We start from the raw sequence: 17,313 nt of genomic DNA on the forward strand, positions 1-17,313 counted from the left end.
AAGTAACTGAATAGAGTCAGTAAATTAATAGACTTAAGCTTGCTGTGTTTTGGTCAATTAATATTTGTTAAAACTTTAGATAGCCCAAATTCTCTTTGTATTGTCAAACTTGATTAACAGTAGTTGCAACAAAAAATGGCAATTACATGATATATTCATGGTATGCATAATGATGTACTTTATTCCTCATAAATATCTAATAACATACTCAATACATTAAATATTAATAGTGGTCTACATACTTAACCCATATTTTTTAAATGAACTTGTTCCCAGGGGCATGTGATACTCTTCTAGTGTCACATGGGACAGGCTAGGAGGAAATCATACATAAAGATAATTTTTCAAACAGTGCAGATGTTTTCTCTCTGTACTTTATTTTGTGTGCTTGTGTGTGTCTCAAAAACACTGAATGAATATATTAATAGAACTTGAACAGAGGTCTTTAAAGGGAGCAAGGAAAAAAAAGCCTAGGGATAGTTATCTCCAGTGTCAAAAAGGTTTGAGCACAGTAGAACAAATTATTTGGCTCCAGTAGATCATGGATTTGGAATTCACTTTTAAATTTTATTACATTTGCCAAGGACTTACAGCCAGAATAGAAACGAGAGGTACAGGCAAAGGGTGAGAATCTTTCTTCTGGCCATTAGCAACCAAGTGGGTTGTGTTAGCCACTGCTTCAGTATCTCATGTTGTTTATTTGCCATATTAAGCCCTACGTATTTAGTGACCTTCACGTTTTTGCTGTTTTCTATTAAAGTACGTGAAAATAAATAAAACCCTATTTTGGTCTGTGATGATCAGGGATAAAAACGAGATTACTAAGGAAGTTTAGAGATATTGAAAGGGTAAAAATCAAACTCTCTAGCAGAAAGTGAAGATGTGTTTTGGCAGCTGCATCATGTGAGAGATCTGGGGATCCCAGGCTAAATCTGGATCCTGAGTGGAGTTCATTAACATGGCTGTTAGGGTGAAGGTGCAGGAGTTGGCCACCTTGAAAACAACATCAGTTAAAATGTGGAAGAGTTGCACAAACAGACAGTTTTCTGACTGCTTGTCAAGAGACTTTGGAAACTTTTGCTTCTCTGTTTACCTGAGAGCAGCACAGGTGGGGAAAAAATGGCAGAAAAAAATGCCCCTGTGGTGCCTAAAAAAACTAGAGATGGGGTTTATTGCGGGGAGAGGTTTAGGTCTGCATGCAAGTACTCTGCTCTTTGAAATATCTTGGTCTCATTTGTCCTGCTTGCAACACCTTTCCAGCCAACATAAGGTCTCATCTGTTCCATGGCAATTTTCTTCTGCCAGTGACAGTTCACATCTACATCACTCCCTGCAGAAGGAAGGAGTTTATATAAAATTCATAAACTATTCACATGTATTCTCTTTCATATTACTCAAGCAGGATGCAGGCTCAGAGAATAAAAGCAGGTCACAGTCTTTACCAGAGACATGCACACTCTCCTTTCAGAGGTGTTTCTTCCGTGATTTCAAATGTTTGCTCACATGTACAATTCAACAGTGAAGCATTTCATGCTGAACACTGGCACAGTTTTCCACTAGTGATCTTTAACATCCCCTTTCTTGCATCTCCATTGTTCAGTGACATAGGAGTTGTCTGAGATGAAAGTACATCTACACAGATCCCTGCGTCCTATAAAATGGAACTGCTCTTTCTCTCCTTAATACTGAATTATTTAGCTAGCCCTTAACCATACCACCTGCAACTGGTTTCAAACACCCTTTAAACTGATTTCCTCAGGTGGTGATAGCCAACAGGTTCAAGTGTATTTACAGGAGCACAGTGGGAGAAGACCAGCCTCCCCATGGTGCTAGACAGCTACTGAGGCTGTGTGCTTGGCTGGATTCCCTGTGCCATGGAAATGGGAAAATACCTCACAGTCCTAGGGGAGCAGAAAGACAAAAGCATCTGAGTGAGCTTTACCATTCCGATTCAGTTTAGAATTCAACTAAGACAGAGAAGGAGATCAAAGAGAAAATCTAGAGCTGTCATCATTGTCCTGGGAGAATCAACATAATTCACAGGTCAGGAAACACAAATTTCCTTTGTGTTTTCATTTGTGTACCAACATGCCACAACAGAACCTTGTGCTGCATGACATTTCAGGATTAAAATTCAGGACCAGTTTTTTCACTGATATAAAATTATACCGAATAGTTTATATAATTTGGTAATCTGACTGGTATCCTTATTATTTTTTGGAGACCTGCTTCAAGTTTAAGTAACAGAAAACAAATATGATCCTGTATGTTTCACTTTAACATAATATGATGTACTCTTAGATAATTTCATGACAACAGAAGGTTTGATTTGATCCTGATTCCTTAGAAAGGAACCGATGTAGAACACAAAACAAAAGAAGGAAAAGCATGAAAAGCGATTTCATATCTTGTATTTGTGTGGAACAGGTGAGGAGCTCCCATCTATTTTCAACATACAGCCCACCTCAGCAAAGGTTGTGTAAAACACAGCCATCAGTTTCCAAGAGGGGTGAAAGCCCCTGGGCCACCAGCTGCAACTTGAAGCTTCCCCATCTGTCTGCAGCCTTCCAAGTGTGCATTCCCCTGTCAGCCTTCTGCCACTCAAGGCAAAGGCTGGCACAAGCTGTCTGCTATCCAAGGAGAAGTAAACAGGGGCCCTCAGAATGGCTACAGGAATCGTTATCTTCTGCAGAAGATAGTCCCAAATTCCTAGCTAGTCTGGATATATGGAGAGAGCTTGTGTAAATGACGCTGAACGGGCTCTGCTCAGGCTTGCTGGACTTGCAGAAAAAACACTTTTCTGCAGGCCTGATGGCAGAGTGCCCTGTCATGCAGGGGCCAGGATCATCCTGGCTAGAGCTGCTTGGGAGGATGCCATTGCTGAAGCTGTGAAATCAATGCAAAAGTGGTTTGTGGCTTCCTCATGCTTAACTATCACTGGCAGCCATCTGAACCTGGAGTGCTAACAGAGCTAATCCTGAAATAAAACCACTCCAGGAAGAGATCATGAAAGAACCATCAGCTTCTTCCACCTTCTCCTGTATCCTTTTTACCCTGGCTGATTTCATGACTTGAGCTACATTTACATCTCTTTACATTTACATTTACATTTATCAATTTATGGAAGTGGGACATGTGGAGGCGAAGGAAGGGGGACAAGGAATCACCTTTTTTTTTGTCCTAAGTCCTTGAATTGCAGCCCAGGCTGGCCATAAACTACAAGGTTTGGCAGAAATAGAGAAAAAAGCACACAACCCAAACCCAACTGTCAAAGAAAAAAAATCATGAGACAGCAGCCAGAAATTCAGAGCACACAGTTCACAGTACCGGTGTGGTTGGTGGCTGAAGAACACCAGACAGAGCTCTGATTTGGAGCAGATCCGTGGTGCAAGAGCCAGGAGGATGCTCTTGTCTCACACACTTTGGCTGGTGGCTGTTGGGGGTTGCGTGACCAAGAGATGACAAAGCTGCAGTGAGGCCCAGTGCAGGCGTGCCTTCCGCAGAAAGCATTCCAGGGAGTGAACATCTTGTGCTGTGGAGCTCAAAGGGCTGTAAATTCCCTGGCTTTTCACACAGCCTGTCATTAAGGAGCTGTAGGGTCAAAGGTATGTTTGCTCTTGGTGCTGGTTATGGTTTGGAGATTCGCTCTGATATTGTGGTACGGCCTTCCATGAGGCAGGAGTGCTGCTGGGGCTAGCATGGTTTGCTGCAGATGGCTGCTGGGCTGGAGCAGCTTGGGAGAAGCAAGGTGCTCCTTAGGCAGCCCCTTGTCCCAGCCTCAGCCAGCCCTGCCCTCTACCAGCCCTCCACACTGAGACAAAGAAATTAGAGTAGTGAAAACTTCCTACATGACTGCCATTTGGTGAGCTGAAATCAAACCAGGAAGCAAAATATCTCACACTGAATTCAATTATATATGGAGGACTGCTCAGCTGTGTGGGCAATGACATCTGACTGTCCCCAGTGCCACTGCCTATTGTTTATTCCTGGGCTGTTTGCACAAAAGCAAGAAGTGCACTGAAAGCCTGTCTATATCATAATAATGAGCTATTTGAATAATGAGTAATTTGATAGACATAATTGTGCAATATCTATTAACAGAAAAGTCTCAAGCTATTCATGAGTCCCGTTTCCTGAGAAAGGAAGGATATACTATTTCAGTGAGTAACCTGTAGAGAGAATTTGAGATAACATTACTACTATATCAATATCTTAGGAAATGCAGCCTCTGAGGGGATACATTATACTGTTATAAAATACTCTTTGGTGTGTTTTCACCACACAGGGGTGATGTGCTCCATGGGATACCTGATAGCTACAGCGCGAGAAAGGCTTGTCACCTTCCACCCCTCAGCTTGGAAGAGGACTGGTGAGACAGCACTGGGCTGGCCATTCACCTGTGCTTCTCCCCCAGGTCTTGCAGGCAGCTGGGACCTTTGTGTTTGGGGAAGTTTGACTCCAGAACAGGAAGGAATGAGCCACTGCTGGCTGAAGCAAACTGCAGTTCCTCCACCAGGAGGAAGGTGTATATAAGGCATGGAGTGGGGACAGGCACGGAGCAGAAGTGTGATGTCTGCCACATGTCAAACACCATTCCCCAGCTGTCCTGTGGAGCCCCCTTGCCCACTGTGTCTGGGTGGTTGTGCAGGGTCTCCCTCACCTGATAGCTGATCCTCATGCCTGGTGTGAACATTTCAGTGGGACTGATGGCTGCCTTCATCAAGAAGAGGATGGTACTTGGCTTGCTGGGACCAGTTTTTCTGGCACAGGTGTATACAGGCATGTTGTATCCATCTCATCCCCAAAAGCTTCATCAGGGCTGGGATGAAGAAAAGAGCTGACAGGAGAAAAGAAAAGTTCTTCCTGTTTGAGTTACCCCACAAACACATCACCAGTAGAGTGAAAACACACGAGAGAGATCATGTATGCTATTATACACATCAGTAGGTGTTCTCTTTTGAGACACGATTTGTCATTTAAACAAAAGCTTAGAAGTTAAGAAAGCCAGATGGACCCTGAATACAAATGAATCATTCTGTTCCTCAGCATACATCCACTACAACCTGTGCTTTGAAAGGAGGCATGCCCACCTCGGGTGTTGCCCTGTGGGGCACGCACAGCCACCAGCCCAACGCCACAGGCTCGGTGACTGACGCAGCCCCACTCAGTTTGGACGAGACCTCCAGCAGGTGCAACTTTGTGTACTTTGGCACAGCGCCCGCACCTGGGCAGAGGCGGTGCCAGCCGCCAGCCCTGCCGGACGCTCCGGGATGAGGCGTTCTCGGCAGCATCCCGAGTCCCGTGCGCGGGTGGGCGGGCAGCGCATCCGCGGCTCCGGGGCGGCACCGGCGCCGGGCACCGAGGGAGCGCAGGGGAGCGATCCCGCCCGCAGCGATCCCGGGGCCATGGAGGCGGCCGCGGACAGCGCCCGGTTCGCCTACATCCTGGAGCTGCTGCGGCGGGACAAGGTAGCGGGACAGCGCGGGGCAGAGCGCGGGGCGGGCGGGCAGAGCCCGCTCCCTTCGCCAGCGGTTTGTCGGGTTTTCAGGGGAATGTCGGGGGAGGAATGACTCGTCTGTACAGCTAATGTACTCTGGAGGCTCGACTAATATTTGTCACACACTTCCGAGGCTACGGGGTGAAAACGTTAAAAAGCAATTTCCACGCGAAATGTCCCCCAGCCCAGCCCAGCCCAGCCCAGCCCAGCCCAGCCCAGCCCAGCACAGCTGGCGCGCATCTGCTCCGTGCGCGGGGAATGCCCCGCTCCAGCGGGATGGGATGCGCCTGCCCGGGGGGATGCTGCTGCTGCTGCTGCTGCTGCTGCTGCTGCTGGCCACCGTCTGCGGGCAACGCTGCAGAGAGAGCTGCCTTCCCCAGGCTCCGATTCTGAGCTGGCACGTACCTTGAGGAAAACTTGTGCGCGCATTTCGTAGGAAAAAAAAAAAAAAATAAAAAGAAAGAAAAAAGAGGAAATCCAAATTCTTGTACTGCTGAGATGCTGATATGTGTGCAACTTCTTGTACTGCTGAGATGATGATATGTGTGAAAACTAGGGAGCACCAAAGATTCAGCCACAGTGGTTTTTTTTTTTTTTTTCAAAAAATGAAGCAGCCACAAGTTTAAACTATTGTTTAATCATTGTTTGCTGCAATTATTTTTAAACTTAAGAATAATTGTGGCAAACAATGATGCTATCAGAAATATTGCTTATTCCAGACTCATCCTGATGGCTTTCCAGCATATCTCTAAAGGCTGCCTTCACAGCCAGGTGTTTGTGCACATCCTTCTCCCTCTCCCTCTCCTCCACTCCCTCTTCTAAAAGTTCTGGAACAACCTTTAGAGCAGGTGAATGAGGAGTTTCCTGGGTGATTTTCTGCTCCTTGCCTGAGCATAATCATGAAAAGGAAAATTCAGTCTTGTTCTGTCCATTTTACACACCAAAGAAAATCATGAAGTGTCTCCGGCCAGAAATGCCTTGTGCCTGCAATGTCCCTGCAATGGGACAGTGCTACATCTGTCCCTTATTCCGCAGTTAAGTTCAGACACCCTCTGCAAGAGCATATGGCTCGATAGACAGCAGAGTTGGCACAGTAGTGTGAAATATGCATGTTTATTACAAACAGTGCTGTTGTTTATACACAGACAATGACATTGCCAAGTCCCATCATCACAGACACTCGATGTATGTGAAGAAAAGGGGAGCAAGATCAGTTGTGTGACTCCCACAGACTTCCCATGGTGGCAGTCACTGTTGGAGCTTCTCCAGCTCCCTGCTCTGAGACCTTTAGCTCTCCACATTTTCCTTTTGCATTTTTTGAACCTTCAGACCGGGGTTTTAGATTACAGCCTCTTTGTAATTTATTGATGTTATCCAGCAGCTTGGAGGTATTCTGCTGGGATAATTAAACTGCTTTCTCAGATGACATAAATCATGCCAGCAAAAGGACTCTTCTGCATGCTAAACTGTATTTGCTTGGGGTCAGGGTATTACTGCTTAGAGGTTTCAGCACTCCAGTCTTCCTGTTCCCACTTCCCCCCATCAATAAAGCTTTTTCAATAAAGCCTGGAAGCATTAACATTCTCTGAGTTAACTGCTAAGCATCTGGCTTTCACTGAACAAAGATCTATTAGAAAATCAGGACACAATAAGAATACTTTACACTTGCACACTCACTCTCCATGCACAGGGTCCCTGCAGTATGGTGCATCAGCTCTTGAATCCTGGGCACGTGACCCCTTTTGGCAAGCATGCTGTTTTTCCACTTAGCTGGCAACCTCCCTCAGACCTCTCAAACAGGGCAAATCATTATATATCACTTTTCCCCGGGGGAATGTCACTTCAAAAACCTGTTATCCCTTTTAATGATCTGTACTCGTTATTCTCCTGTGACTCCCCTTCATACATACAACTTGCACATAGTACCTAGAACAGAAAGATGCACGTAGCACTTTTAGTTCCAACAAGACACTCCTTGTGTAATCCATACATCCACAACATCTGTTTAGGCTCACTACAATACTCTCTGAGATATTCTGGGCCTCCGTGGCACCTGTCACAAATGTCACAGTAGCATCTGAGAACTCCAAAATACCCCTGAGAGACAGATTAACAACTAACTGCGTTTTGTATCAGAGGCACTGGTGCAGAAAGAGATTGTGTGACCTTCTTTCAGGACTCTGAAATCTCAGTTCAAACCACAGCAAGGACACTCATCTCTCTCAAAATGATATGTCGTTCCAGAAATGGTCTCAGGCTTCTTCCAACCCTGCCTCTTCCCCACCCTCCCCCAAATTATTCCCTGTAAGTTTACTTTTGCAGTAGACAAAATACACTCACTCCTACCCCAGCTATTCACCCAAACTCCAATTCAAATTGGTTCACTTTCATAGGTGTATGTTTTCTTCTTTTGAAATGCATGGGATTGTCTCGTAGCATTAACTCCAGAGAATTTTTAGATGTTGTAAAAAAAACAGTCATATCTGATGGGCTAAATGATACCAATGCTTGCCATCTGTTCCGTAAAACCATTTTTGAGCATTTTTCTATAAGCAGAATACAATCAATAAGCTGATATAAACCAACAGGAGTTTCAGATGGAAGCTAACGACATGCTCGATTTTTTAATCAAGGTCCTCACTTGTTTGCTTTGTTTTACCATCTTTTCCTACACTCCACATGGTTTGCAGAAACCAACAGTTTGTTGTTTATAAGAAACAGCTTTAAAGGCTATTCTCCAGTAAAAGCGTTTAGAGAAATAGATACTACTGGAAACAAGCTCTAAGCCCCTTATGTTACGAGCATGAGAAATATATAAAAATAATTTTAAGACCATTTTAAATTGTGCATGCTCTCTACCTGCAACCTGCAGGTGACACTGATTTCTGTCCCTGCCTTCTACCTGGTTTCATGTAATGACTAATGTAAAATTCTCCTGTGGTAGCATTTCACCTTTTGTCCAGGTGACAAAAAGGGACACAGCTATACAGAGGTTCAAACTGAAATCACAGTGAGGAGCCAGAGAGGAGAAATTAAACATTTGCTAGTGGTGGCTGGCAGGTGGCTCTGGGCTGCCTGATCAGCCAAAGTGGAGCTCTGCTCCACATGTGAAAGAAGATAAGGCTTTGCATATTTCTTGCTTATGTGCAGGAAAGTGCTTCTTTGGGATTTGGGCCCCTATGAGGAGAATTCTTCTCTAACAGCAATTTTCTTTCTTTTACAGAGTATTCAAAAGCATGCCAGAATATGTGTGTATTGTGAGGGGCATTTGCACAAAGAAGTGACTCTGGTTAAGAGAATATGTAGAGATAACTTAGAGTTCAGTGTCTGGCAGCAGCATTAAGTCAGATACTTCAGGGGGGTCTGAGATGGAGATCTAACCAGTCAAGAGCAGTTAAAATCCAATTTGCCTTTCTTCACAGCTTTTAATCAGTTACTTGGCTGGGTTAGTCAGCCTGTGTGACAGAGGTGTGTTTCCACATTTTACACATGTCCTCATCACTCCAACAGTTTTCCTGAAGCACCTAGAAGCACATGGGATGTGACATGGCAGGGGTGAGCTGCTGGCTTTTTCTTCTGTCTTTTTCCCTGCCAGCTTTTTCCCTGTCTTCTGTGACAGGGATATCCAAAGTCTGAAGCAAAGGAGAGAAGCTCCCCATGTGCTCCATGTGTACTGTACTATTTATTGTGTCACATCTTTATAGCGTCAGAAACTGAGCCCATGACTGATTTGCTTATATTATTTTTTTTTTTATGTAAATGGTTTATATTCTAAATCCTTTTCAAAATAACCTTATATTGTCTTTCTGCTAAACAGTAATAATATCTTTAGAGGTAGGACTGTCTCTAAATTTAGAGCTGGGAGATATTTTGATTTTAATGTATTGTATTTTTGGAAAGCTTTTGCATTAGAATTCTTCCATTGCTTGGCAAGTGATTGCAAGATATGGAGGGAAAGAGCAGAGTCCTCTGTGTGGACTATTGTGTGTAGTTGGTCCTTGGATCCTTTTCTGCTTTCCAGGCATCTGAAGCAGAGTGCTGTGTATTTGGCACTCTGTTAAAAAGTAAAGACACACTGAACCCGTTTAGCACACTTTGAAACATGCTAGATACAAATCCTACCCAAAGCTAATTGCAGACCCAGTGTACTGGCAGTTCAGTGAGTGCAGTCTTTATTGCTCAGTCCTCTCTGCAAAGCAGTGGCACATGGGACATCCTGAACTTGTCCAGTCCTGCTGATCAGGTTATGGGATCTGTTAGGAAACCTGCCCAGCCTCCAGGATGATGGACCTGTGGCACTTCTGTGCAGAGAAGACAAACAACCCCGAACCAAGGGATTAGGATATTTTTGTTTTATGATGAGATACTCTGGCCATAGTTATGTTCACTTTGAAACACCCAAGGTCTACAGATCCACGCTAGCTCTTCAAGGTCACACAGTTGAAGGGCAGCCGTTGTGAAGACAAAACTGAGCCTCTATTCCTGAGCCAAAACAGGCACATTTCTCTGAGGCAGCATAAATTCCTGCCTTATTGCTGCCTTATTTTTTAGCCTGCATGACTGGAAGAAACCTGTGGGTAAAAGTCATCTTCATTAGGTTCAGCTGTTCAGGGGAAAAGAAGTAAGTAGAGAAGCAAATTGCATCGCTGACAATTTACAGAGAGTGGAATGAGGGCTAACACCCCTCTGAATTCCTCCTGGAAGAAAACACATTGCACAGGGAGAAAAGTGTTTGTGTGTCAGGACAGTCAGTCATACTAGCTCAGGAAAAATTCTGTTCTCATCCTGCATATCTCCACTCTGATGCACTGGCTCCAATAATATTTTCAGGCAGAGGAAGACAGACCAGCAGGAAACGGATTCAGTCTCAAGCTGTGGTTGCAAAATCAGCACTAAAATGTCTTGAAAAGCTTTGGTTTGAGGATCTTCTGAAGGCAGGGGAGGTGTTGGCAGAACTTTTCTGGTGCTTTGGGACAGGCTTTTGTTTTTTCCTGCAGTAAGACTCTAGCTGCACTTTTTAACAAGTGTAGGATTTTTACAGCTTGTTGGAAAGCAGTGCTGCATCCTTCTTCAAACTATCTTAATAGTCAATGCAAATGACACTTGGGAGATTTCTGCATATCAATTATTTAATTAACAAGCATATTTAACCTGAGGTAGGGTAGAAAAGAGGATGCCAATGCCCACCCATCCTAGTTACTGTTTTCTTCTGCTGTCTTGGGAGCGCAGGGCCTGCTGTAAATCTTGGTCAGGCCCTGTCTGCCAAAGCAACTGGGCTGAATTTTGAGGGATGTGTAGAGCTGCTTAAACACTACCCAGGCATTACTCCAGGCAAAAAGAGTCCCCTGTGAGCAGAACGGGTGTACAATTGATGCACATCTTTGGCTGGAAACAAAGCAGAAAGATAGGCCTGACTTCTGTAGTCAGGCTGATTTTATTAACCCCCTTTTCAGAAGCCAAGGACAGGAGTCTTTTCTGACTTTGGTTTGTGCTCTTATCTTTTTAATGTATCAGTCATTTCTAGCTTTTGCTTTTCCTCCCAACACTTGAAGCTAATGAGAATTTTGGCACTGCAAATTTAGTAGTCCTGAGCTAGGGGAGGATCAAAAGGCTAGTAAAAAGGTGTGAGGGCAGAAGAGGGAGTTTTGCCCTTTGGAGACCTTCAAGGACGTTTTCTTCCATGTAATGGAGGCGGTAATTAAAATCTTGCTCTAAACCACCCTGAAGCCAGAGCAAACAGGTACACAAACAAGATAATACCTTAATGACCTGTTAAGAGGTTGAACAAGGAATAATTCACAAGTCCTGGCAGTAACAGTAGCTGGCACTCTGGTCCACCTGAAGACTTCAGGAGGCCAGGGGAAAATGTGTGCTCCACGTTTGTCTGCACTAGCAACATCCACCTGTGCTGGCATCTACACCTTTGGCACGGAGCTCAGAATGGTCTTCCTTGCTGAGGCACCAAAGACAAAAGTTCATCCTGCTGTTTCAAAGGCAGCCTTAGAGCCCAGGGGTCTTTGTCCTCGTCTGAGGCTGATTGTTTGTGTGGCCCTGCATCAGCCACAATCAGGGGTGGGCAGCGTGCTAGTGCAGACAAGTGCTCATTAAAAACTGGTAAGCCTGCTGGTAAGGAAAGCTGGAATCAGCGAAGCTGGGGAATAGCAGAGGTAGGTAAGAGATAATATCCTTATTCAGAGGCTTGCAAATCAGTATTCAAAACATAGTTGGAAGGCTGACAACATATGACCTTACCAACCTGTTCTCTCCACGCCCAGTTAAGTGACATGTTTCAGTTTGAATACACACTCTGTACATTTGCTGGCATTATCAGAATAATTTCAACCAGAGCACTCTGTATTTTTATGAAACTGGTTACTAAAGTAAATACTAAATAATATCTTTATAAGTCTTCTGTAGAAAGTTCTTCTTTGTTATACTGGAGATGTAAAAAAGTCACCTCTGTCTTCATTATTTGTGAGTGTAAATTTCCATTCAAGTTTCACATCCAGGCCCCAAAACCCGGGTGTAAATAATGTCCAAGCAAGGCATGTCAACAGTGTTTGTTTTATTGACTCATATGAAAAGTAGTTTTCAGGGGATAAGGGAACTTCTTATCCTGATGTTTTTCTTCAAATAAGCAAGTAGGTCAAATTTGGTGTTTGTCAAACTGGCAACATTTCATCATTCATATAATCCAGGGTTCATGTATTTTAATTAACTAAACCTCCTTCCCCTGTGTAATGTGAGGACAGTGCACGCTTTCACTCAAAGCTCTAACTGGTTCTTTCTCCCTTAGCTTAAGCTATGTTAACTATTGCCACTGCAATGGTTGTGTGTGCACCCTTGCCAAAACCTGAAAGCACTGGAAATTTAAAAGTATTTTTAGTTTGTTCTGGTGGATGGTGAAAAGGGTATTTACTACCCCTTTTCCAATGGCAACGCGCTGTAAGGGAAGGGTAGGAGGTGCTGGCCATCACAACCACTTCTTCCCCTTTTTTTCATCCTAGCTGCCACAAAACCTGCCTGGTGCATGCCCCTGCATGATATTTGAGAACTCAGGGCAGTCAGGCAAAGCCCCCAGTGACAGGAAAAGGGGAAACACCACACCTATTTTTGATTAGGGGATGAAGGAAGGTCTGGGTAATTACAGACTTTGAGCCTTACCTTGGTGCCTGGGAAGATCATGGGACAGGTCCTCATGGAAAAATGTTAATGCACATGAAAAACAAGGAGGTGGTCTGAGACAGCCAGCACAGCTTCAGAAAGGGGAAATTGTGCCTGATCAAACTGGTTGCCTTCTGTGATGGGGTGACTGCAAAAGCTGACAAGGCAAGACCGAGAGATGATCTCTGTAAGGTCTTTGACACAGTCCCACATGACATACTTATCTCCAAATTGGAGAGACATGGATTTGATTGATGGACTATTCAGTGATAAGGAATTGGCCAGAGAGCTGTGGTCAATGGTTCTGTGTGAAGGCCAGTGATGAGTGGTTTTCCTCCGGGCTCTCTCTTGGGACTGGTGCTCTTCAGCATCTTTATTAATGACATGGGCAGTGAGATCCAGGGCACCCTCAGCAAATCTGCAGATGGCACAAAGCTGAGCAGGGCAGCTGACACAAAAGAAGGAAGGGATGCCACCCAGGGGGACCTGGACAAACCAGAGAAGTGGGGCCAGGAGAATCCTATGAAGTTCAGCAAGTGCAAGTGCAAGGAGCTGCACCTGGATCAAGGCAATTCCAAATGCGAGGACACACTGGGAGAAGGAGTCCTTGAGAGCAGCCCTGAGGAGAAGGACTTGAGGGTTCTCAGGATGAAAAGTTGGATATCAGGCACCAGTGTGCACTTGCAGCCCAGAGAGTCAATTGTATCCTGGTTTGCATCAAAAGAAGTGGCCAGCAGCTTGAGGGAGGAGATTATCCCCCTCTCCTCTGCCCTTACTCTATCCACCCAGAGTACTGCATCCAGGTCTGTGATTCTCAGCACAAGACAGACACAGATCTGTGGGAGTGAGTCCAAAAGAGGGCCATAAAAATGATCAGAGGGCTATTGTACCTCTCCTGTGAAGACAGGCTGACAGGGCTGGCACTACTGAGCATGGAGAAGAGAAGGTTCCATGGAGACCTTACTATGGTCTTTCAGTACCTAAAGGGGGCTTATGAAAAAGACGGAGGGGGAGTTATTACATGGCCAGGTAGTGTAAAAAGGCATAATGAATTTAAACTCAAAGAGGGCAGGTTTAGATTATATGTTAGGAAGAAATTCTTCACTGAGAGGGTGAGGAGACACTGGCATAGGTTGCCCAGAGTAGCTGTTGGTGCTACAACCCTGGAGTAAGGCCAGGTTTAAGAAGGATTGAGCCCTCCATTCTAGAAGGTGTCCTGGGAAATAGATGTTTGGGTTGAGAGGACAATATCTGAAGCTGCATCAGGAGTAGTTTAGCTTGGACATGAGAGGGAATTTCTTCAAAGCCCAGGGAGGTAGTGAAGGCATTTCAGGAAAGACTGGATGTAGCTCTTGGCACCAAGGTCTAGTTGACATGTGTCAACTCCGGGGCGCAGAGGCTCTAGAACACAGAGTGGACTCGATGGCCGCAGAGGTCTTTTCCAACCTGGTTGGTACTGTGATTCTGTGATCTTCGAGGTCCCTTCCAACCCAAGCCGTTCTACGACTCGGCGATTCAATCACACGGGTACCACGGGGGGTGATCAATGGCTGAGCGGGAGAGCCCTCAACACTGCCGGGACGGGCGGCATTTCCGGCGCCGCCTGGCGAAGGGCGAGGGGCAGGACAATAGCAGGGCAGAGCGGCGGTGTCCCGCGGGGCGCGGGCGGCGGGGCCGGCTGGACAGCTCCGCTCTGCGGCGGCGGCGGCGGCGGCCGCGCCCGCCCCGCCCCGCCCGCGCTGCCCCGCGCCCGCCCGCCCGCGCTGCCTCCGCTGCCTCCGCTCGCCATTTTGCGCCGGGCGCCGCCGCGGGCGCTGCTCCTGCGTGTCCCGAGCGCCCGCCCGGGCTGACGGCGCCCCGGCGTAGGAGGAGGAGGAGGAGGAAGCGGTGCAGGGATGGAGAGCGATCGGCTGGAGAGCCCGGTGAGCGCGGGGGGAACCGGCGGGGCGCGGCCGCCGGGGCGGGGTGCGCCGCTGCTCTTGCTGTGCTGCGGGGGGCTGTGGGGTGTGTGCCTGCCCGTCGGTCCCTCCGCCCGTCGGCGCCCCGCGGTGTGCGCCGGCACGCCCGTCCCCGCGGGGCTGTCGGCGCGGCCGGGACGGCGGGCCGGGCTGGCGGGGAGCTCCGACGGGCGCGGGGCACGCAGGGGAAGCGCTGCCCGAGGGCGCCGGGCGGAGCGGGCGCTGCCGACGCCGCGGCTCGGCTGCCCGGGGCGGCCGCGGGGGTCGCGGAACTGCTGAAGAGCCGCACCTACCCACGGGCGGCTCTTTGTGCGACAGATAAAAGACGTAAATAAACATATAAATAAATAAATAAATAAATAAATAAATGATGTTCCTGACCTGAGAATTGTTACCCCAATGAAGTCAAGACATTTTCAGCCCTTAAACGTGAATTACACGTCAGGAAAGCCTGTTGTTTACCCAGTCTGACACTTAATTTCCCTTTTTCCCCCCTTCTCCCTCTTCGTAAGCCAGCGAGCAAGCCAAACATATGGACTCCTATTGTTGAGACGTATGGTTGCGTTCGGTTGCATTTCACTAGGTCCTTGAGTGGAATTAAGACTACTCCCCTCCTTTCCTCCCCTGCAATGCAGACATGACCTAAAGATGAACTGAGTTTGCCTAGTGGCAATGTTCACTTCAGTTGAAATGAATGCTGTCAGTGCTTTCATAAATGTTAATTGATATTTGTTTTATCCAAAGAAGTGCCTCAAACCAGATAAAATTGTGTGTATTTGTTCTGCGGATCTGGGGTTTGGTGACATAGAGTAGTGCCATAAGTCTTGGAGGCTCATGTTTTCCTGCACTTAGACTTGTTTCTCCCTCTTTCTATCATGAAGATTGCCATTAAGGGTATTGAAAGAGAGCTTATCTGCCCAGCCTGCAAGGAATTGTTTACCCATCCACTGATCCTTCCCTGCCAGCACAACATCTGTCACAAATGTGTGAAAGAAATACTTTTTGCATTTGAAGACTCCTTTGCTGATGGAGGCTCTGAATCCTCTAATCAGAGTAGCCCTCGAATTAGAATCGCTGCTTCTAGCGTGGACAGAATTGACAGGATTAATAGAGCAGGTATGTATCAGAAATTGTGCATGTGTTCCTGATTTTATTATTAGACTGGCATGAGTGGAATGGTGTCTGCATTGGTAAATGTCTTCCTGGTACTCCTGATGCGGTTATAGAGATAACTTGGGGATAGTGCTACTCTTGTTAATTTTGTGTCCAGAACAATGGGAATATTTTTAAGGACAATGCACTCTGTTCGATCTTTAATAGATTTGTCTTTGTGGCATTCTGTAAGTCTTTATAACCATTGTGTTGTTTATTTCTGCATTTCAGTTACATGGACATGTAGTAGCGTCATGTTCAGTAGCATGGAGATGTAGATTTTGACGGTTTCATTGCCTGCCATGGTTTGCTCTGGTTTCAATGAGCCCCAATGCAGTACTTCTGACTTCCTTCTGAGCCTGTGTAGACTTTGCAAGCTAGTTTTGTCCTGCCCACTTCATTATGCATACAGTAAATAATTTTCCATTGGTTATGATTATTGCATGGTTGCAGATTTGAAGGGCAGATGACTGGAAGCAGACAGCCCTAACAGCCTCCTTCTTGCCTGAAGATTTAAGGAGTGCTTAGCTTTAGGACTACTCCTGCTCTTTGTGGTATCCTGCTAGAAACATTCTTGCAGTCTTTGTAATCCGTGGATGAGTTGGTCTGCTCTCCTACAGAAGCATTGAAAGTGCTTTGTGCATGCTTTACTTCTTGAAAGATATGTAATCTTGGCTTTCAGGCTTTTTTCTGACATAATTATCCACTTTAAAACCACACTTCTCTGTGCTCAGGAAGAGTTACCAACAAGAGAAACTCCAAAGCTTTATCTTTAAAAGGCTAATGCTGGTTCATAGCTTCTTAATGATTAGGATGATATTAAAGAGGATCAGCTTTGGCGAGTGGGGTGGATTCTACTAAATTGGTATGAAGTTGTGGTTGGCTCTGAAGATTTCTGAGCATTGTCCATAGAAAACACCTGGTTGGGAGGCAAGGAAGGAAGTTTGGTTGAGGTGTCCTGGGATTTTACACCTAGGCTGGAGACAGCTCATGGGTTATCTTATATTTCACGTTACTAAAGTTCATCCTTCCCAGTTTTCGCAGATCAAATGTGCAATTTCACCAGCTTCTTTTAAACAGCTATTTAGTTCTGCTTAGTACTGAATTGTTAATACTGGTACTCTTTCAAATAAATTTGTTAAGCAAAAAGCCACTTGGTACTTCTCCTGCCACCACCACCCTGTCCTGAGATACCTGTACACAGGTTGTTGCAGGAGTTGTAAATCTTTAAATCTGCTGTGGTCTGCCACAGTCTCAGCAAACTGATGGGAATATATCTCCTGATCTGACCTGCTAACAGGGAGGTGATGGCTTTCCTGAAGACCTGTTTGATGAGTAGCAAGAGAGGGTTGAGATTTAGAAATAATGAGCTTGCCCCCTCTTACCTCAAAGAGCTTTGGGCAGATGCGCATCACGGGAAAATTATAATCTCAGACAGTTCAAATTTACAGAATGAAAAGCATATGGAAATTGAAGCATTAAAGAATAGATGTTTAAATTCAGATTATACTGTTTTTGCCTCTAATGTTATAGGCATTATAG

General features: G+C 45.8%; 1 protein-coding gene across 2 annotated transcripts in view; it reads left to right on the forward strand.

Moving 5' to 3' along the window:
• The first annotated feature begins 5,405 nt into the window (after window positions 1-5,405).
• The window catches only part of TRIM36 (tripartite motif containing 36), a 30,979-nt gene continuing 19,071 nt past the window's right edge, over window positions 5,406-17,313 (forward strand). The window contains exons 1-2 of one of the 2 annotated variants that reach the window (XM_058044049.1): window positions 5,406-5,468; window positions 15,501-15,735. In XM_058044049.1, coding sequence (XP_057900032.1) covers window positions 5,406-5,468; window positions 15,501-15,735 — 298 coding nt within the window. Of the gene's footprint in view, window positions 5,469-14,556; window positions 14,584-15,500; window positions 15,736-17,313 lie in introns of those variants that run through there. The other variant, XM_058044050.1, reaches the window with a different exon arrangement.

This window comes from Melospiza georgiana, chromosome Z, assembly GCF_028018845.1.
Source record: "Melospiza georgiana isolate bMelGeo1 chromosome Z, bMelGeo1.pri, whole genome shotgun sequence".
In the NCBI taxonomy this organism is placed as follows: domain Eukaryota; kingdom Metazoa; phylum Chordata; class Aves; order Passeriformes; family Passerellidae; genus Melospiza; species Melospiza georgiana.